This window comes from Myotis daubentonii, chromosome X, assembly GCF_963259705.1.
Source record: "Myotis daubentonii chromosome X, mMyoDau2.1, whole genome shotgun sequence".
In the NCBI taxonomy this organism is placed as follows: domain Eukaryota; kingdom Metazoa; phylum Chordata; class Mammalia; order Chiroptera; family Vespertilionidae; genus Myotis; species Myotis daubentonii.
Genome location: NC_081861.1, coordinates 107957056 through 107978813, shown reverse-complemented (window position 1 = coordinate 107978813; position 21758 = coordinate 107957056). Strand labels below are relative to the sequence as shown.

At 38.0% G+C, this 21758-nt stretch overlaps 1 protein-coding gene across 3 annotated transcripts in view; it reads left to right on the top strand.

The window, feature by feature from the left end:
- The first annotated feature begins 17794 nt into the window (after nt 1-17794).
- Nucleotides 17795-21758, top strand: part of POF1B (POF1B actin binding protein) — a 71402-nt gene continuing 67438 nt past the window's right edge. For 2 of the 3 annotated variants that reach the window (XM_059679112.1, XM_059679111.1), the window contains exon 1: nt 17797-18214. In XM_059679112.1, the coding sequence (XP_059535095.1) occupies nt 17930-18214 (285 nt within the window). In that variant the 5' untranslated portion in view covers nt 17797-17929. Of the gene's footprint in view, nt 18215-21758 lie in introns of all 3 variants that reach the window. The other variant, XM_059679110.1, reaches the window with a different exon arrangement.

The following is a 21758-nucleotide window of genomic DNA, read 5'->3' as shown; positions in this document are numbered from 1 at the left end:
GACCGACTAATCAATAAATGGTGATGGGAAAATTGGACAGATACAAGCAAAAAAAAAAAAGAAACTAGACCACCTTCTTACACCATACACAAGAATAAACTTAAAATGGATTAAAGACAAATATTAAACTAGAAACAATAAAACTCCTAAAAGAAAACATAGGTAGTAAAATTTAGAATATTTCTTAGTCATATTTTTAGTCATATTCTTCTTGGGCAAGGGAAACAAAAGAAAAAGTAAACAAATGGAGCTACATCAACAAAGTATTTTTACACAGCAAAGAAATCCATCAACAAAACAAAAAGACAACTCAATAAATGGGAAAGATGTTTGTCAATGGTACATTTGAAAAGGGGTTAATATCCAAAATTTATAAAGAACTCATTCAACTCAACATCAAAAAAAACAATCTAGATATGGGCAGATGACCTGAATAGACATTTCTCCAAAAAGGACTTACAAATAGCTAATAGACATATGAAAAAAAATGTAAATTTAAAGCCACAATGAGATATCACCTCATACTTGTCAGAATGGCTATCATCAATAAATCAACAAACAACAAGTGCTGGTGAGGATGTGGAGAACAGGGAACCCTGATGCACTATTAATGGGAGCGCAGATTGATGTAGCCACTGTGGAAATGGTTATTTGAATTTTTAACAAATGAATTATGTTACAATCAGAAACAATAAAGATTTTAAAAATCTATTAGGACTGAATTAGCTTTTCAAGGGATATCACTTCTAAGGGGAAATACAATTTATTATCATTAATAAGTTTTTTTGGGTACTGAACACAAAATATCTATATTACTGAGTGAAACAAAGTAAGTGCCAGAAATGTAATTAAGGATTCTCTGAACAAATCTGGAGCTAAGAATAAGGATTCAATTCTTACTATCCCAGTCACCAACATTGGAGGGGTAACATCGTGAAGTTGGCAGAATGCACACTGTCAATCTATTGTTGTTGTTTGTGTAAAGTAGAAAACAGGAGAAGTACCATTATAAAATAGTCAAATCTATTTATTCATAAAAATAGGAGAGCATTAACATAATCTGTATATAGGAGAAATAAAACAATTAGAGATGCAGATCATTGAAGGCACACATGTATTTTCAGAGAGGAAGCAGAAACTTTGGTGAGAATGATTGATAAAACTCTCTGAGGTTAGTACGGTTGTCAACACATGCTTCATAGTTACATGTAGTGTAACTTGCAGTTAATGCCTAATCTCATTTCTTATATACTTTATGAGCTCCAAGCTCTCTCTCTTTCTTTCTCTCCAACCCTTCCCTGCTCCAGCAATTGGGAATAGTGATAGATCAAGTTCAAGATTTAGATGAGGATGTCAGTTTCACACAATTTTTGCCCAAATGCATCTAGGTGGCTGCCTTCAAAATACAATATAGCAAAGAAATATGGAGGAAAGGTGTGGTCACCTTTTAATGGATGAAGAAATTTTTAATCTTCATTTTAGTCTCTTTATTTATTAGGTCACCTCTTAGTTGCAGAATGTGTATGTGTTCATATGTTGTTGTGTGTGTGTGTTTTTAAAATACATATTTTATTGATTTTTTACAGAGAGGAAGGGAGAGGGATAGAGAGTTAAAACATCAATGAGAGAGAAACATCGATCAGCTGCTTCCTGCACTCATCCTACTGGGGATGTGCCCGCAACCAAGGTACATGCCCTTGACCAGAATCAAACCTGGGACCTTTCAGTCCACAGGCCGATGCTCTATCCGCTGAGCCAAACCAGTTAGGGCTGGTGTGTGTTTTAAATTAAGAGTTCAACAATTAGAGCTAACTGGATGACCCCATTTAACACTTATACCCTGGTCACACATAAAACTTATTTAAAATGCTACTGCTAATGATATTCAAAATTTATTGATTTAATATTTTGCCAGGCTGTTTGGCATTAAATGTGTTTCTAATTAAGTTTTCATTGATTACTGAGGAACAACATTAAAATAAAGATTACATTTGGAATCTCAGCACATGACACACAAATTTAAATGGAAATATATAATAAATTATTTAAAAGAGTTTTTAAGGTCGATTTTCAGCATTTTTGACACTTCTGTACATAAAACATCCAAATATTCCTTTTAATGTAACTCATGAGGTAGCAGTTCAAAACTGTTTTTTTTTAATTATTCCATCTAGAAGACTTATTAGATGACCAGAAATAAGCTACAATAAAAACAATTTTAAAAAGTCAAACACTTAGAAGCTGAATAGCATACTATTAAATAATGATTGGGTTACCAAAGAGTTCAAAGAAGGAATTAAAAACATCCTGGAAATGAATGACAATGAAAACACAACAATCCAAAATCTATGGGACACAGTGAAAGCAGTCCTGAGAGGGAAGTTCATAGCTCTACAGCCTACATTAAAAAAATGGTAATAAATTATGTAAATCTACAACTTAAAGAATTAGAAAGAGGGCAATAAGAAAAGCCCAGAGTGAGTGGAAGGAAGTAGATAATAAAGAGCAGAGCAGAAATAAATGACATAGAGACCAAAAAAATAATACAAAAGATCAATGAAACCAAGAGGTGGCTCTTTGAAAGGATAAATGAGATTGATCAATCTCTAGCCAGGCTCACCAAGTATCAAAGAGAGAGGACCCAAATAAACCAAATCACAAATGAAAGAGGCGAAATAACAACAGACCCCACAGAAATACAAAGAATTGTAAAAAAAAAAAAATACTATGAACAACTCTATTCCAACAAACTAGACAACCTAGAAGAAATGGACATATTACTAGAAAAATGTGACCTTCCATAATTCAATCAGGAAGAATTTAAAAATCTCAATAGGCTGATAACTATGGAGGATATTGAAGCAGTCATCAAAAAGTTTCCAGCAAACAAAATCCCAGGGCCAGACAACTTCACAGGAGAGTTTTACCAAACATTCAAAGAGTAACTAAAACCTATCCTCCTCAGACTATTTCAAAAAATTTGAGAGGAAGGCACACTTCCAAGCTCTTTCTATGAAGCCAGCATTACCCTAATCCCAAAACCAGATAAAGACAACACAAAGAAAGAGAATTACAGGCCAATATCCCTCATGAACATAGATTCCAAAATCCTCAACAAAATTCTAGCAAATCAGATCCAGCAGTACAATAGAAAAATCATACACCATGACCAAGTAAGATTTATCTTGGGGATACAAGGATGGTTCAATATCTGCAAATCAATAAATGTGATAAATCACATAAACACATTGAGAGATAAAAATCACATAGTCATATCAATTAACAGAAAAAGCACTTGACAAAATTCAACACCCTTTATTTTATTTTTTACCATTGTTCAAAACTTTCATTTTTTTAAATTTAATTTTATTTTTTATTATTTTTATTTTTAATTGTTTTTTGCTTAAAGTATTACAAAGGGTATTACATAAGTCTCCTTATTTCCCCCACCCTTGACAATCCCCTGGCCTCCCCTACCCCCCAGTGTCTTATGTCCATTGGTTATGCTTATATGCATGCATATAAGTCCTTCGGTTGATCTCTTACCACCCCTCTTCTGCCCCCCTACTCTCCCCGGCCTTCCTGCTGCAGTTTGACAATCTGTTTGAGGCAGCTCTGCCTCTGTATCTATTTTTGTTCATAAGTTTATAATGGTCTTTATTATCCATGAATGAGTGAGTTCATATGGTATTTTTCCTTCATTGACTGGCTTATTTCACTTAGCATAATGCTCTCCAGTTCCATCCATGCCGTTGCAAATGGTAAGAGTTCCTTCCTTTTTACAGCAGCATAGTATTCCATCGTGTAGATGTACCACAGTTTTTTAATCCATTCATCTACTGGTGGGCACTTAGGCTGTTTCCAGATCTTAGCTATTGTGAATTGTGCTGCTATGAACATAGGGGTGCATATATCCTTTCTGACTGGTGTTTCTGGTTTCTTGGGATATATTCCTAGAAGTGGGATCACAGGGTCAAATGGGAGTTCCATTTTCAGTTTTTTGAGGAAACTCCATACTGTCTTCCATAGTGGCTGCACCAGTCTGCATTCCCACCAGTAGTGCACAAGTCAACAACCTTTCTTGATAAAAACCCTCAGCAAAGTGGGAATAGAGGGATTATACCTCAACATCATAAAAGCCTTATATGACAAACATACAGCCAACATCATAATCAATGGGCAAAAACTAATATCATTTCACCTAAGAACAGGAACAAGACAGGGATGCCCATGCTCACCACTCCTGGTCAACATAATACTGGACATGCTAGCCATAGCAACTAGACAAGAAGAAGAAATAAAAGGTATCCAAATTGAAAAGAAGTAAAACTGTCCTTATTTGCAGATGTCATGATACTGTGCATAGAAAACCTTAAAGACTCAATCAAAAAATTAATAGACTTAATAAATGAATTCAACAATGTAGCAAGATACAAAATTAATGCCCAGAAATCTATGGCATTTTTATACACCAATAATGGACTGACATAAAGAGAGATTAAAAAAAAATCCACTTACCAGTGAACCAAAAGAAATGAAGAAACCTAGGAATAAACTTAACTAAGGAGGTAAAAGACCTGTACTCAGAAAACTACAGGACATTGAAAAAAGAGATAAAGAAAGACATAAACAGATGGAAGAACATATCATGTTCAGGGATTGGTAGAAACAACATCATTAAAATGTCCATACTACCCAAAGCAATCTATAGATTCAATGCACTCCCCATTAAAATACCAAAGGCATATTTCACAGACCTAGAACAAACTCTCCAAAAATTCATATGGAATAAAAAAAGACCCCAAATAGCTGCAGCAATCCTGAAAAAGAACAAAGTAAGAGGGATCTCAATACCAGATATCAAGCTACATTACAAAGCCACTGTCCTCAAAACTGCCTGGTACTGGCATAAGAACAGACATATAGTAGTAGACCAATGGAATAGAACAGAGAACCCAGAAACTGACCCAAATCACTATGCTCAATTAATATTTGACAAAGGAGGCAAGAGAATACAATGGAGTTAAGACAATCTCTTCAATATATGGTGCTGGGAAAATTGGACAGATACATACAAAAAAATGAAACTAGACCACCAACTTACTCCATACACAAAAATAAACTCAAAATGGATAAAGGGTTTAAACATAAGATGGGAAACCATAAAAATCTTAGAGGAATCCACAGGCAGCAAAATCTCAGACATATGCCAAAGCAATATCTTCACTGATACAGCTCCTAGGGCAATGGAAACTAAAGAGAAAATAAACAAATGGGATTACATCAAAATAAAAAGTTTCTGCACATCATAAGAAACCATCAACAAAACAACAAAAAAGCCCACTGCATGGGAGAACATATTTGCAAATGTTATCTTAGATAAGAGTTTAATTTCCAACATTTACAGGCAACTCATACAACTTAACAAAAGGAAGATAAACAATCCAAAAAAAAATGGGCAACTGACCTAAATAGATACTTTTCAAAAGAAGGCATACAGAAGGCCAAGAGACATATGAAAACATGCTCAGAGTCACTAATCATCCAAGAGATGCAAATCAAAATGACAATGAGGTACCATCTCACACCTGTCAGAATGGCTATCATCAACAAATCAACAAACGACAAGTGTTGGTGAGGATGCGGAGAAAAGGAAACCCTAGTACTTTGCTAATGAGAATGTTGACTGGTGCAGCCACTGTGGAAAACAGTATGGAGTTTCCTCAAAAAATTAAAAATGGAACTGCCATTTGATCCAGTGATCCCACTTCTAGGAATATATTCTAAGAAACTCAAAACACCAATCAGAAAGAATATATGCACCCCTATGTTAATAGCAGCACAATTTACAATAGCTAAGATTTGGAAACAGCCTAAGTGCCCATCAGCAGATGAGTGGCTTAGAAAACTGGTACATCTACACAATGGAATACTAAGCTGCTGTAAAAAGGAAGGAACTCCTACCATTTGCAACAGCATGGATGGACCTGGAGAGCATTATGCTAAGCGAAATAAGCCAGTTGGAGAAAGATAAATATCACATGATCTCACTCATTTGTGGAATATAATGAACAACATAAACTGATGAACAAAAACAGATCCAGAGATAGAGAAGCATTGATCAGTCCATCAAACCTCAGAAGGAAGGCAGGGAAGGGTGGGGGGAATGGGAGAGATCAACCAAAGGACTTGTATCCATGCATATAAGTCTGACCAATGGATACGGACATGGGGGGGGTGAGGGTACAAACTGGGAGTGGGGGGCATTAGGGGATAAGGACTCATATGTAATACCTTGACAAATAAAGAATAAAAATATAATTATCTAGCAGTATAATATAGATAAGAGCTTAGACTCTAAAATGAGGTGCCCTATTTTCAAATCTCAGACCTATCACTTACTCATTGTCTAACTTCGGGAAGTTTTCAACCTTTCTGTGTCTGTGCCTCAGTTCTATAACCAGACAACCAATGGGTCTGGGCTGCCTGTTATTACTTGAGAAAATTAAGCAGAGACAGGATTGAATCATATATGAGCATTCACTCAAATAATGCTATCAGTATGGAAGAGTAGCAGGTCATCCACAAAAACCTGATCTGCCTCTCCACATAAGCCAGGTGCTTATATTGGGTAGAAGGCAAGAGAGAGCAAGAATTACAGGCATGGGAAAGTAGGCAAGGTATAATGGTTACAGGTTACAGGCCATGCAGCCTGGGAGGGCGTGGGGAGTTGCAGAGGGCAGATGCCTCCGGGACTAGATTGTTTAGCCACAGGTTGTAAATCTTTCCATAAGGGTAGGCAGTTCTCTGGAAAGGAGGATGGACTGCATTCCGATGTAAGCTCCATGTCCCAGGTCATACAACTCTCAGACAGTTTAGAATGTGCTTTCTGTAATCAAAACAAAACCATCACGGTTAACAGCATGATTAATATTTCTTATAATTATAGCTAGTCCCCAATATTTTATTTCTGCCCCTAACAGTTCCTCACCTATAAAACCTCATAAAGTTGATAGGATGACAGAAAATCCATGTAAAACTTCTTTTACAGTACTTAGGGATAGTAAGTGACCAGCAGTGAATCACTATCTTTTGTTCACCCAGCAGATAAAAGCTGATGAGCCAGCTTCATGATATTCACCTCCTCTCCAAAATGGTGGTGGTAAGCTAGATTCAATAGTGTATATACACACAACAAAGCTACCTCTTTCGGAAGATACACTCAGTGGGTACTGTAGTGTTTAGTGATGCTGAAGTATCTTGTGAGGCAAGATATGGTGGGTAAGTAGGCATTATGATTGTAATTTCAAGTACTAATGAATGTAAGTGCTGGGCACATTTATTTTTTTTACTTTAAAAAATATTTTTTATTGTTGATAGTATTACAGTTGTCTCCCATTTTCCCCCCTTATCTCCTCCTCCAGGTTTCTTTTGCTCCAGTCTTCACCCGCCTATTGCATTGTCCATGGGCTATGCATATAATTATGTAAGTTCTTTGGTTTATATCTTCTCATTCCCACATTTCCACATAGAGTTATGTCAGTTTGTTCCAAGCCTCCGTGCTTCATATCTTATTTTGTTGGTCAATTCATTTTGTTCACTAGATTCCACAAATAAGTGAGATTATGTAATATTTGTCTTTCTCAGATTGGCTTATTTCACTTAGCATAATATTCTCCAGGTCCATCCATGCTGTCCCAAAGAGTAAGAGATCCCTCTTTTTTACAGCTGCATAGTATTCCACTGTGTAAATGTCCTACAGTTTTGTATCCATTGATCTATTGATGGACACTTGGGCTGTTTTCAAATCTTAGTTATTCTAAATAACACTGCTGTGAACATAGGGGTACATGCATTCTTTCTAATTGTTGTTTTGGGAGGCTTTATTATATATTCCCAGAAGTGGGGTCACTGGGTCAAATGGAAATTCCATTTTTAACTTTTTGAGGAAACTCCATACTGTTTTCCATAGTGGCTGGACCAGTCTGCATTCCCACCAGCAGTGCACAAGTGTTCCCTTTTCTCTACATCCTCACCAGCACTTGTTGTTTGTTGATTTTTTAATGATAGCCATTCTGACAGGTATGAGGTGATATCGCATTGTGGCTTTAATTTGCATTTCTCTGATGATAAGTGACTAAGCATTTTTTCATGTCTTCTGGCCATTTGTATGTCCTCTTTGAAGAAATGTCTATTGAGGTCTTCTGCCTATTTTTTAATTGGATTGTTTGTGCTCCTTTTGGTGAGTTGTATGACTACTTTATATATTTTGGATATTAATCCTTATCAGGTGTATCATTGGCAAATATCTTCTCCCATAAAGTGGGCTCCCTTTTCATTTTGATGGTGGTTTCTTTTGCTATGCAGAAGCTTTTTATTTTTATGTAGTACCATTTGTTTATTTTCTCCTTAGTTTCCTTTGCTCTGGAGATATATTAACAAAAATTCTTCTATGTGAGATGTCTGAGATTTTACTGCCTATGTTTTCTTCTAAGATTTTTATGGTTTCATGCCTTACATTTAAGTATTTTATTCATTTTGAATTTATTCTTGTGTATGGTGTAAGTTGGTGGTCTAGTTGTATTTTCTTTTTTTTTTTTTTTGCATGCGTCAGTCCAGTTTTCCCAACACCATTTGTTGAAGAGAATGTCTTTACTGCATTGTATGTTCTTGCCCGCTTTGTCAAATATTAATTGATCATAATGGTGTGGGTCAATTTCTGGGGTCTTTGTTCTGATCCATTGGTCTATATGCTTATTCTTGTGCCAGTACCAGGCTGTTTTGCTTATAATGGCTTCATAGTATAGTTTCATATCTGGTATAGTGATTCTTCCAACTTTGTTCTTCTTTCTCAGGATTGCTGCAGCTATTTGGGGTACTGTATGTTTTCATATACATTTTTGGAGTATTTGTTCTAGTTCTGCGAGGTATGCTGTTGGTATTTTAACAAGGATTTCATTGAATCTATAGATTGCTTTAGGTAGTATGGACATTTTAATGATGTTAATTCTACCAATACATGAACATGGTATACATGTCCATATGTTTGTATCTTCATTTCTTTATTCAAGGTCCTATAATTTTCCAAGTATAGGTCTTTTACCTCCTTCATTAAGTTTATTCCTAAGTATCTTATTTTTTGTCGCTGTTGCAATGGTAAATGGAATTTTATTTTTAGTTTCTCTTTCTCAGAGATCATTGTTGGTGTATAAAAATACAATCAACCTTGTTTATCTTTTCAAAGAACCAACTCTTGAGTTTATTGATCTTTTGTACTTTTTTATTTTTGTCTCTATGTCATTTATTTCTGCTCTGATCTTTATTATTTCCTTCCTTCTACCTCATCTGGGCTTTATTTTTTTCTGTTCTCTTTTAATTTCATTTAGTTGTATGGTTAGATAGTTTATCAGTGTTTCTTCTTGCTTCTTGAGGTAGGCCTGTAATGTTATGAACTTCCCTTGCAGGACTGTGTTCACTGTGTCCTATGGGTTTTGGGTGATTGTGTGTTCATTTATTTCCAGGAAGTTTTTAATTTCTTGCTTGATCTCATTGGTATCCCATTCATTGTTTAATAACATGCTATTTAGCCTCCAAGTATTTGAGTGTTATTGAGTTTTTTATTGTAGTTGATTTATATCTTCATACCATTGTGATCTGAGAAAATGCTTGGTATTATATCAATCTTCTTGAATTTGCATAGACTTGTTTTGTGTCCCAACATGCAGTTTATCTTTGAGAATGTCCCATGGGCACTTGAGAAGAATGTATATTCTGTTGCTTTGGGGTGAAATATTCTGTAAATATAGGTTAGATCCATCTGATCTAGTGTGTCTTTTAAGGCCTCCATTTCCTTGTTGATTATTTCTCTGGAAGATCTATCCAATGATGTCAGTGGGGTGTTAAAGTTCCCTACTATGATTGTATTGCAGTCAGTCTTTCCCGTAAAGCTAATCAAGAGAATTTTTATGTACTTGAGTGTTCCTATATTGGATATAATGTATATATGTTTACAAGGGTAAACTTTTCATATTAAATTATTCCCTTTAGGATTATGTAGTGGCCTTCTTTTTGTCTCATTATGGCCTTTGTTTTGAAGTCTATTTTGTCAGCTATGAGTATTGCTACCACAGTTTTTCTTTCCTTCCCATTTGCATGGAGTATTTTTTCCATCCCCTCACTTTCAGTCTGTGTATCTTTTGTTCTGATGTGGGTCTCTTGTAGACAGCATATATATATGGGGCTTGTTTTCTTATCCACTCAGTCACCCTATCTCTTTTGAGTGGAGCATTCAATCTATTTACATTTAAGGTTATTATTGACTAATGGCCTGGTGCACGACATTCATGCACATTAAAAGGGGATTAATTAGAGGAAATATTTTTTTAAATATATTTTATTGATTTTTTACAGAGAGGAAGGGAGAGGGATAGAGAGTTAGAAACATTGATGAGAGAGAAACATTGATCGGCTGCCCCCTGCACACCCCCTACTGGGGATGTGCCCACAACCAAGGTACATGCCCTTGACCAGAATCGAACCCGGGACCCTTCAGTCTGCAGGCCGATGCTCTATCCACTGAGCCAAATCAGTTAGGGCAAGGCAATATTTTAATATTGCTATTTGCCCTTTCTCTATAATAGAAATGTCAGAGATGAAAGAAAATTAGTAAAATGTATATGAAAATCTTCCTCCTGTCAGAGTCCGGGGCACACTATGGGACCCAGACTCAAGTCCCCGCCCACCCACGTGCGCCTCAAAATCACGCAAGACTCAGACCTGGTCGTGCCCCCCCTATTGGGCGAGATCCAGACCCAGCTGGTCCCATCCTTGTGAAGCCCTACCAGGAAGGGGGTGCAGCCTCAGGTCCCCTGGCCCAGCACTTGGGTGGGGGGCATGGCCTGAGGTCCCCATCAAGCCCTGCTGGGTGGGGAACATGGCCTGAGTTCCCCTGGCCTTGTGCCAGGGTGTGGGGCATTGCCTGAGGTCCTCTGTCAAGCCCCATGGGGTTGGGGGTGCATAGCCTCAGGTCCCTGCTAATTGCTCATTAAGGCTCATTACTGAACTCCACCTCCACTGTGGGTGCAGCATCTTGTGTTGCGGAAACCCTGCCTCTACTGTGTGTGCCTCCATCTTTGTGGCAGAGTGACAGTCAATTTGCATATTCCCTTTTTATTATATAGGATAGGTATTTATTGGAATTTTTATTTTCTTTATACCTGTCATCCTCTCTCTTTCCTTCTCTCCATCTTACCACAGCCCCTTTGGCATTTCTTGCAGTGCTGGTTTGGTGGTAATAAACTCCTTTAGCCTTTTTTTTTTAAGGAAAAACTCTTTATATCTCCTTTAATTTTTAATCATAACTTTACTGGATAGAGTTGTCTTGGATTCTATCCCTTGCTTTTTATTACTTTGTATACTTCATATCATGCCCTTCTGATCTGAAGTGTTTCTATAGAGAAGTCAGCAGACGTTCTTTTTTTTTTAAATTAAATCTTTATTGTTCAGATTATTACATTAGTTACTCTTTTTTCCCACCATAACTCCCCTCCACCCAGTTCCCACCCCACCCTCCGCCCTCACTCCCCACCCACTGTCCTCATCCATAGGTGCACAATTATTGTCCAATCTCTTCCCTCACCCCACACCCCTTCCCCCCCCCCAAGAATAGTCCATTCCCTTTCTATGTCCCTGATTCTATTACAATCACCAGTTCATACTGTTCATCAGATTATTTATTCCCTTGATTTTTAGATTCACTTGTTAATAGATGTGTATTTGTTGTTCATAATTTGTATCTTTACCTTTTTCTTCTTCTTCCTCTTCTTAAAGGATACCTTTCAGCATTTCATATAATACTGATTTGGTGGTGATGAACTCCTTTAGCTTTTTCTTATCTGTGAAGCTCTTTATGTGGCCTTCACTTCTGAATGATAGTTTTGCTGGATAAAGTAGTCTTGGTTGTAGGTTCTTGGTATTCATCACTTTGAATATTTCTTGCCACTCCCTTCTGGCCTGCAACGTTTCTGTTGAGAAATCAGCTGACAGTCGTATGGGTATTCCCTTGTAGGTAACTGATTTTCTTTCTCTTGCTGCTTTTAGGATTCTCTCTTTGTCTTTTGCTCTTGGAATTTTAATTATGATGTGTCTTGGTGTGGTCCTCTTTGGATTCCTTTTGTTTGGGGTTCTCTGTGCTTCCTGGACTTGTAAGTCTATTTCTTTCACCAGGTAGGGGAAGTTTTCTGTCATTATTTCTTCAAATAGGTTTTCAATATCTTGCTCTCTCTCTTCTTCTGGCACCCCTATAATTCTGATGTTGGTACGCTTGAAGCTGTCCCAGAGGCTCCTTACACTATCTTCGTATTTGCGGATTCTCTTTTCATTTTGCTTTTCCGGTTGGGTGTTTTTTGTTTCTTCGTATTTCAAATCTTTGACTTGATTCTTGCGATCCTCTGGTCTGTTGTTGGGAGTCTGTATAATGTTCTTTATTTCAGTCAGTGTATGCTTAATTTCTAATTGATCCTTTATCACAACATCGAGGGTCTCATTAGATTTCTTGAGGATCTCACTACATTTATCGGCGGTCTCATCAGTCTTCTTGAAGATCTCACTACATTTATTGGCAGTTTCACCAGTCTTTTCGAGGGCCTTATTAAGTTTATCGGCGGCTTCTAGAAAGTTCTTTAAAGACCTTAAAAGTGTGGTTTTGAACTCTATATACAGCAGTTTGCTTTCCTCCAGTTCTGTCGTTTGTGTCCTGTTTCTTTGTCTCGGCATTTTTTATGCTTCGCTGTGTCGATAGAGTTCCTTTCTGTGCTAAGTGTCCCAATTACCTGAGGTAGACACTCTTGGTGTACCCCCTTGTGGGCTTTGTGCACAGTCTGTTGTAATTAAGCCTTGATTGTTGTAGTTATCACTGTGAGGAATTGACCTCCAGGCCAATTGGCTGTGAGAATCAGCTGTGTCTGCAGTGGGAGAATTTCTGTGCTGGAGACACAGAAATTCTGGGGCTAGACTTGCTTCAATGGGGCTTTGGTGCTCACTGAGTCTTCCCCCTGAGTGTGTCTTTTACGGTTCCACAGAGCTGCAAACTGGATGGTCCCACTCTGACCTCTGGGTTTCCTGGCTCTTGGATCTATAGGAAGGTGCTAATCTAGCCTTTGCCTGAGGCTATCCAGCAAAAGTCTCCCTTCAGGGCTTGGGCGGAGCGGGTCCCACGGGATTAACAGGGCAGGGTGAGCAATTATGGCTGCTTTCAGTCTTGCCCTCAGAGGCTCTTCTTCTCAGTGTCCCAGTAATTGCTGCAAGCCCCACGGAGAGAAAGCTGCCCTAGGTTTCTGAGTGATGCCAGACAGTCCCGCTTCTCCCGTATGAGTCTGGGTCCCTAGAGACTCGCCCGGAGCTGGAGCTCAGAGTCTGAGACTCCCTCCCGATTGAAAACAACAACCACGCCCTCAGCCGCCAGCCCGCTCCGCATGCACTCCGCACCTTAGTATTTTACTTCAGCACTGCGCCTCCTCTGAGTCTCGGTATGTTTTACTCTTTCCTCCTAGTTGTAGAACTTCCACTCAGCCATCCTTCCTGTGGTTCTGGATGATGTCCATTCCGTCTTTTAGTTGTATTTTTGAAGTGGTTGTTCGAGGCATCAAACTCCGGTGTTTAACTATGCTGCCATCTTGGTTTCTCTCAGCTGACTTTCTAATGGAAGCTCCTTTGTAGGTAATGTTTTGTCTCCATCCCTTGCTGCCTTTAAGGTTCTTTCTTTGCTTTTAATGTTTGCCATTTTAATTGAAATGTGTCTAGGTGTGGCTCTATTTGGCTATATCTTGATTGGGACTCTCTGTCTCCTGAACTTGTGTGACATTTTCCTTCACCAGGTTGGTGGAAGTTTTCTGTCATTATTTCTTTAAATAGGTTCTCTGTTCCTTGCTCACCTGGTTCTCATTTTGATATTCCTATAATGAAGATATTGTTAAGTTTCATGTTGTCCCAGAGCTCCCTTAAGCTATCTTCCTGCTTTTTTATTCTTTTTTTCTTTTTTTAAAAAAATATATTTTATTGAATTTTTACAGAGAGGAAGGGAGAGAGATAGAGAGCTAGAAACATCGATGAGAGAGAAACATCGATCAGCTGCCTCCTGCACACTCCCCACTGGGGATGTGCCCGCAGCCAAGGTACATGCCCCAGACCGGAGTCGAACCTGGGACCCTTGAGTCCGCAGGCTGACACTCTATCCACTGAGCCAAACCGGTTAGGGCATTATTCTTTTTTTCTATTCGCTGCTCTAATTACGTATTTGTTTCTACCTTGTCTTCCCAATTGCTGATCTGATCTGCTTCATCCAGTCTACTTTTAATTCCTTCCACTGTGTTCTCAATGTCAGATATATTATTCTTCATTTATATCTGGTTCTGGTACATGGTTGCTACTTCCTTTTTCATGCTGCTATAGTTCCCACTGAGTTCCTTATAATTCGTACTAAGCTCCTTAAACACCTTTAGAACCATTACTTTGAACTCTATAGCTGATAGTTTGCTTGCCTACATTTCATTTTATTCTTTTCCTGGAGATTCCTTTTTGTTTCATGTGGGGGTTGTTTCTTTGTCTCCCTATCTTAGCTGTCTCTTTGTATTTTCTCCCATGTATTAGATAGAACTGTTATGCCTCTCAGTCTTTGTGGGATGGTCTTATGCAGAAAGTGTCTTGAGGGATCCAGTGGTGCAATCTCTTTGATCTCCTGAACTTGGTACTCTAGGAATGCCCCTTGTGTGTGTTTTTGGGCTCTCCTTTTGTAATTGGGGCTTGACTGTTGATGTCCCATTCATGGGAGGGATTTCCCCTCCAACTTGATGCCAACTACAGGCTCAACCCCAACGTCATTGTGCCAGCTGACAGAATGACAGAACAGAAGACACAACAGGACCAAACAAAAAAACACCATGAAAATTAAACTATGCAATGCAATAAGAACAGGAAAGACTAAGAAGGAAAAAGAAGAAAAAGCAAAGCAAAGATAAAATAAAAGAATACTAAAAGACATGTGATCAAAGACTAAGAGGGGATATAAAGAAAAAGGGAGAAAGGAGAAGAAGAAGAAATGGCTATATGGAAGCAAGGAGGAAGCCAAAAGAACTAGTATAAGAAGAAAAAAGAAAAGGAACATAAAATAAATGAAATAATAATAATTAATTTAAAATGCAGTAATAAGGGATACATTAAGATGTTGATAGGAAAAGTAAAATGGAAAAAAGAGAAAAATAAAATAAGAAAAATTAATAATAACAATAAGAATACACAAAAGTACAATAGAATCAAAGGAAAGAAATTAGAGATATGTAAGAAGAAAGAGAAATAAGGAAAAAACCACACAACAAAAACAAAATAAATCTACTCACACACACACAAAAACAAAACCACACACAGACAGTCAAAAATCTTTGGGTCTGCTATTTGTGGAGCTCACTGGATTTTTCTCTGATGTTATTGAATCTGGTCCCTTGGTGTGTCTATCCTGGGCCTCCTCAGAGCTTCTCTGGTGCAGGTAAATTGGAGTCACTGTCCCTTTCTGGCCCTGGGCCACCTTATTGAGGTCTGAGAGTTTGAAGCCCCTAGTAGTCCAGCTGGCAGGGACTCCTTAGCCCAGAGGTTGCGTCTGCCTCAAGTGTCACGTCTTGATTGTCCTTGTTCTGAGCTTACTTCCTTGTCCCATGGAGCTGGGCTCTGTCTGGGTATCCTGGTCTTGGCTGGGATGGTTTGATCAGACTCATGTTGGGGGTGGTGCCAGTAGCTTGTAGCGGGGGTGGGCAGGCTCTTCCTCTTTTTCTAATGCCTCAACTATGCCTGGTTTGCTGGCACCTCCTCTCTGTCACCTGCAGGGGCACAGATTTCCTGCCCCAGCTGTTCCTTCTTGCCTGAGGTTACTGCAAATTGGGTCAGAAGCAGCTGTTTTGTCAGCGGGAAAGAGGAGATCTTCTCTGAATTCCAGGTGGGCAGGGCTGATCCTCCTTCCTGGACCTACTGTCCAGCCCCCTTTCTGTTCACCATCAAGAAATAGAGGGCACCCCAGGTTCAATGTTGGGTGTGTCATGAGCTTAGTGTTGGCTCCCGTGTAGTCTGGCCCTGAGCTCAGTTACGTGGCCCTTCCCACAGGTCAGAGGAGCTTCCCAGGTTGCATGATGGTGGGGTGTTAGCACTACTCTATCCAGGGACTCCAGCCTCAGGCTTCCACTGCTGCACCGACTCTGCAATTTCCACAGCCAGTGCCCTTGAGGCCTCCTCTCTCATTCTCAGGCACTCCCGTCTCACCTACAGATCTGCAGCCTCTTCAGTCTCCTCAGGTCTCAATTCTAGTAGGTCCAAGTCAGGGGAGGCTACATCCACCTCCTAGCCTTCAGCACAGGTCCTGCCTCTGAGCCTTGGCGGTGGAACTGAGCAGCTCTAGGGCAGCGGGGGCAGCACAATAGCAGTGGCAGTGGGTGAGTACATGGCAGGGACGAGAGTCCTGCCAGGTCAGTGGAAGTCACACAGCGGTGGCATAAAGTCCAGGATAAGTCCCTGTTGGGCACATGTGTTCAGGCTGGGTGCATGCCAGGCCTGCAGAGGTTCTGCCGATGTCTGCAGCTGGTGTGGTCAGGGTCTGGGTTGTCAGTGCTGAGCATATCAGGTAATCAACCCTCAGGACTTGCCGAACCCTTAACTAGGTATTTTGAAAGTAATCAAACTCAGTGTTTCCTAGGGAACAAATACAATTGAGGTACATTATTTTGTAAAAAAAAAAAAATGCAAAAGAATAAATCTAAATCCTAAAATGCAAAACATTTGTGAAATTGTTAGATTTTTTTTTAATAATATATAGAGACACTGATTTTTTTATATATATATTTTATTGATTTTTTACAGAGAGGAAGGGAGAGAGATAGAGAGTTAGAAACATCGATGAGAGAGAAACATCGATCAGCTGCCTCCTGCACACTCCCCACTGGGATGTGCCCACAACCCAGGTACATGCCCTTGACCGGAATCGAACCTGGGACCTTTCAGTCCGCAGGCCCACGCTCTATCCACTGAGCCAAACCGGTTTCAGCTTGTTAGATTTTTTTACCACTCCCCATGTATAAACAGACAATCATTTAGACAAATCTACTTCAATGTAAGTTAGAAAGTCATACTAGGCTCGGAGCAAGATAAACAGGTCCATAAATTACAAAGAGTTGCCAGATGGAGACCCCATAGTAATCTCCCTTAACTGCAATTATCAGTTGGATTTTACAAAGAATCCAAATTTATATGCGAATTAGCATGTCCCTAGGCTAACACCATATTTAGGTCTGGGACTTTAATGACAATAATCACACCTTTGCTAAGCTTCAAAAGAACCAGGTCAAAGTCACTTCAGTGTCATGTTTGTGACTTTTTATTCTCTAATAACTTTTGGCATGGGCATGTCTTTGTCTGCCTATTTACAGTTAAAGTGAATTTCCAAGCCTGTGGACTTGGCAGCTCTGGCTTCAGACCTAAAATTCCACATTTCTGTTCTTCCAGATTCCCTTATCTACTGGGCAGCCTTGTAACTATCTCCATGGCAATGCAGGGCCTCTCCTGGCAGGTAAACCTGTCTGGTGAATCCGCCCATCAGAGGCGTGTCAGTACCATTTCCTGGAGCAATCTCACAGGGTGGCTCCACTTTCCATTAGTGTTCAAATACTTTGCTGCCTCCTCTGCAGCTGCCAGACCTGCTCCTGCTGCTGCTGCTCAGGTAATTCTCATTTCCCCCTGGCACCACTATAGACAGAGGTGGTTGGTAAAAGGCTTGTACATGTACCTGCCTGTCTGCCTTCCTATCCTTTCCTTTCATGATCTCTCTGTCTCTCTCCTTCTCTGTTTTGTTCCTTAGGGAGAACATCTGGTGTGTACCTTACTGACCACCGAAAAGATGATGAGTTCAAGCTATTGGAACGAGATGAACAGCAGCAGCTGTGGGATTCAGCAACTCCCAGAGGTGCTGCAGTGCCAGCCTCAGCATTACCACTGCTACCATCAGTCAAGTCAAGCCCAGCAGCCTCCAGAAAAAAATGTAGTGTATGAGCGAGTGAGGACCTACAGTGGACCCATGAATAAGGTGGCTCAAGCCTTGGATCCCATCGGCTCCCGGGAAGTGCTCTCCCCTCTCAAAACTTCTTCATCCTACCAAAATTTGGTTTGGAGCGACCATTCCCAGGTACCACAAAGACAGCTGTCAGGCTAGTAAGAGAGGGGCAATCTTGAACCTCATTTCTTTTTTTAAAAAATTAAGTTCTTTATTGTTTAATGTATTACATAAGTCTTCTTTTCCCCCGCATTGACCTCTCCCCGGCCGCCCCAAACCCCCAGTACATTCCCTTACCCCCCATCCCATCTGTGTCCATTGGTTATGCTCATACGCATGCATACAAGTCCTTTGTCATTTCTTTTCTTTCTGTTTCTCTGCCTCTGTTATAAAGAATGTTATCTCTCAGTGGAATACAGATACATATTCAATGTACAGTAAGTCAAAATTTCATCTCTTGGCTATTCTTTCATTTACTCATGCCTGTGGTTGTTTGTAATCAGTTCCCGTAATTTTTATAATTTAACTAGAGCATAGGATGGCTCGTATTTTGTTGCATTTGATTGGAATATCTGATCTGAGGTAGTCTTTTGCTCCTGCCACAAAGCAATCCTCAACTTGAATACGATAATTTTTACAGAACATTTTTTTGTTAATTAACTTCATAACAGAAATAAATAGATTTTTTGTATCAAATATAATGGCTCAGGGTCAATGGCATGTATTGTGTGACAAGCAAATATTTGTGTTCAGCAAATAGTATGCTGTTCTAGGATAAATGACAGGCACAAAAACCTGTTTGAATTGCCATATGTGTTTCATATTCTGGAAATGACACATTTCTCTTGCATAGCTAAGGTGAATAATTTATGAATATTGGTAAAAGAGTATTGAAAGAGTGGATATCGGATAAGGAAGGCAAGATGTAAACAATTGCTTATCTGAAAACTAAAAAGAGTGGAACTCTAAGACACCCTTTAAAATTAAATAAATGTGTTTGTAAAGGGGTTATTTTAGCATCAAGATCTGTACTAATAATCATGCCAATGAATGTAAAGGAACATTGCAAGACTATATAAAATTAACAGCTCTATGTTTTCATTCTTTGACCTTCTTTACATTAAATTTTCATGTTTTTAAACTTTCTGGAAACTTCTGTCCAAACTGAAATTATGTTTTTCAAGATACAATTTGTACTGTAAAGAGCTCAAAAAGAAAGAGAGATAAAAGAATACAACCATTGGGATATTATCCTATGTTGCATTATCATACCAATCTGGAATAATATGAATTATTTTCCCTAAAACCTCAATTTCTTGTCAAATTGCTAGAAAAGGCAAGATGAATTAATAGATAAAAATTAAAAAGCTGAAATTTGGCAAATCATAAATATTGACTACAGAATTTTTAGGAATGCATTTTATGGTATGCTCTTTAGTTCAACTTACCTTTGTAATAATCCTGGGACCAATTTAAAGTCAGATATAAAGCAACATTTCTCAAGTATATAATAAAACTATTTTTAAATAATTTTAGAGAAAATATAAATAACTCAACAACTACAGAGGCTACAATATTACTCTTTTCTTTTACCTCTAATTTACTTTGAGAGGAAAATGTGAAGAAAAACCCATGATCTACTGTTGGTAATTTCTTAGTTGAGAAAAACTCCACCTATGTTGAATTCAAAGGGGAGAAAAATATAAAGTTTAAAAATACTAGTGTATATAAGTGATAATAATGCAAATGTACATTCCAATCATCTATATTAGATGCTAATTAACAACTAAGTGGGTGTCACCTGTGTTTTTAAGTAGCCTCAAAACAATGAGGTCAAAGACAACAGTTACCATTATCATAAGAATGCTAAAACCACCCTATCTGTCATAGTTATTTAAACAATTAACCTCTTTTCTTGTCAAATTGCTAGAAAAAGCAAGATAAATAGGTAAAAAATTAAAAAGCTGAAATTTGATAAATTATGAATATTGACTACAGAACTTGAGGAGTACATTTTATTGTATGCTCTTTAGTTCAACTTACCTTTGTAATAATCCTGGGACCAAGCTGGCCGAGCTTTTTACAAGTCTTTCCTTCTTCTTACCTGATATTTGTTTAAGTGATGATTAGGAGACTATCTTCATCCAGAAATGTAGTTCTCCATAGGGGGCTCTATAAGAAACCCTAGGGACCAAAAATATGGCCACAGAAACTAGGATAAGAGATTTGAATGGATGTTGTAAAGCCTGAAGTTATTTGCAATTGAAAGGAAAGAAAAGTAAGGGCTGGATGAAAATGATCCAGGTGAAATTTTAGATATGTGGTAAACAACAACAACAAAAAGTAGCTTCATTCCCTTAGTGAAACAAAGAAGAGAGAAAATTTGACCAAAACATTTAAAATTGAGTTAGATATCAAAGGGGATTAACAACGCCACTAAAAGATAATTTGTCAAAAAACTTTTAGATAGTTGCCACAAAGAATGTGACTAGGAAGCTTTTCTATTTTATTTTTTTCTCCCTATTTATTGGAAGGATGGCATTGTGTAAAGTAGAACCTCAATTTGATTTGAAATTACCTTCATGCTAACAAAAAGGTTAAGATATAACTGGGTAAGATATGGTGATAGCTTTGTTATGCATTATGCCAAGCACAAGCAAGCAGGACATATTATACAAAATTCTTTTTTGTTTGTCTTATGTTTTAATAAAGTCTCTTAATATGCTATGTTTCAGAGACATTTTGAGTTGGTATGTGGCAATTATTCTGCTGCTAGAATTTGTGACCATATCACCTAGAGAAATGGTTGGACATCATAAATTCAATTAAACTTTTACTTTAATTGTTTTTAGCATTTTGGTGTTTGGATGACATTCAGAGAATTCATATGATTTTTTTAAAATACATAATTGCCAGTAGTAAAATATGTTCTTTTTTGAGAAATCAAAATTGATGCTACTCTGCTTCCTGAATCTTAATTTTAGCTTATATTTTGAATTTTAGTTTTAACCAAATGTTTTTTGCAGCACTTTAGTATTTTCTATATCTGGCTTTTTAGTATATGTTTTTTCTCTATCGCCTTCTTGTGCACTAAAATGATGTTTATAGATGTAAATGTATTTTCAATTTCTCCAGATATATGTTGCTTTCTTTTTTGCCAATAACTGATCAGCTATATTTTATGATTCTCTTGGTTATTATTTTGTCTGATTGATAGAGTGTTCCTCAGAGAAATTTTAATATAGAAACCAGTTGCTGGTGAAATATTCAAAATTGATGATAGAATTAAATTACCAGGTTTATTTATATGAACAGGTAAAATCAATCACAAGTGAAATAAAGGTCATAGATGCATTTAAAACTGAATATGATACTGTGAATAAATGTATTTCTAAAAAACACATAAAACAAAATAAAAAGCTTCACGGCTCAACCTTTCTAAAAGCTTAAATATTAATCTACCATTACAACTCAAAATTACATACTGTCTCAAATGAGTAGCATTGATGTTAATTACTCACTAGACATGTATTTTTCCATTCCATTAATTTAATTTTTCATGAAGTTCAAGGAATTTTCCATGTATTCAGAGGAGCTCTGTGGTGTGAGAGAGAAATAGATGAAAATATGTTTTTAATGCCAGTTATTCATTGAACAGATATTTATTAAGTGTCTA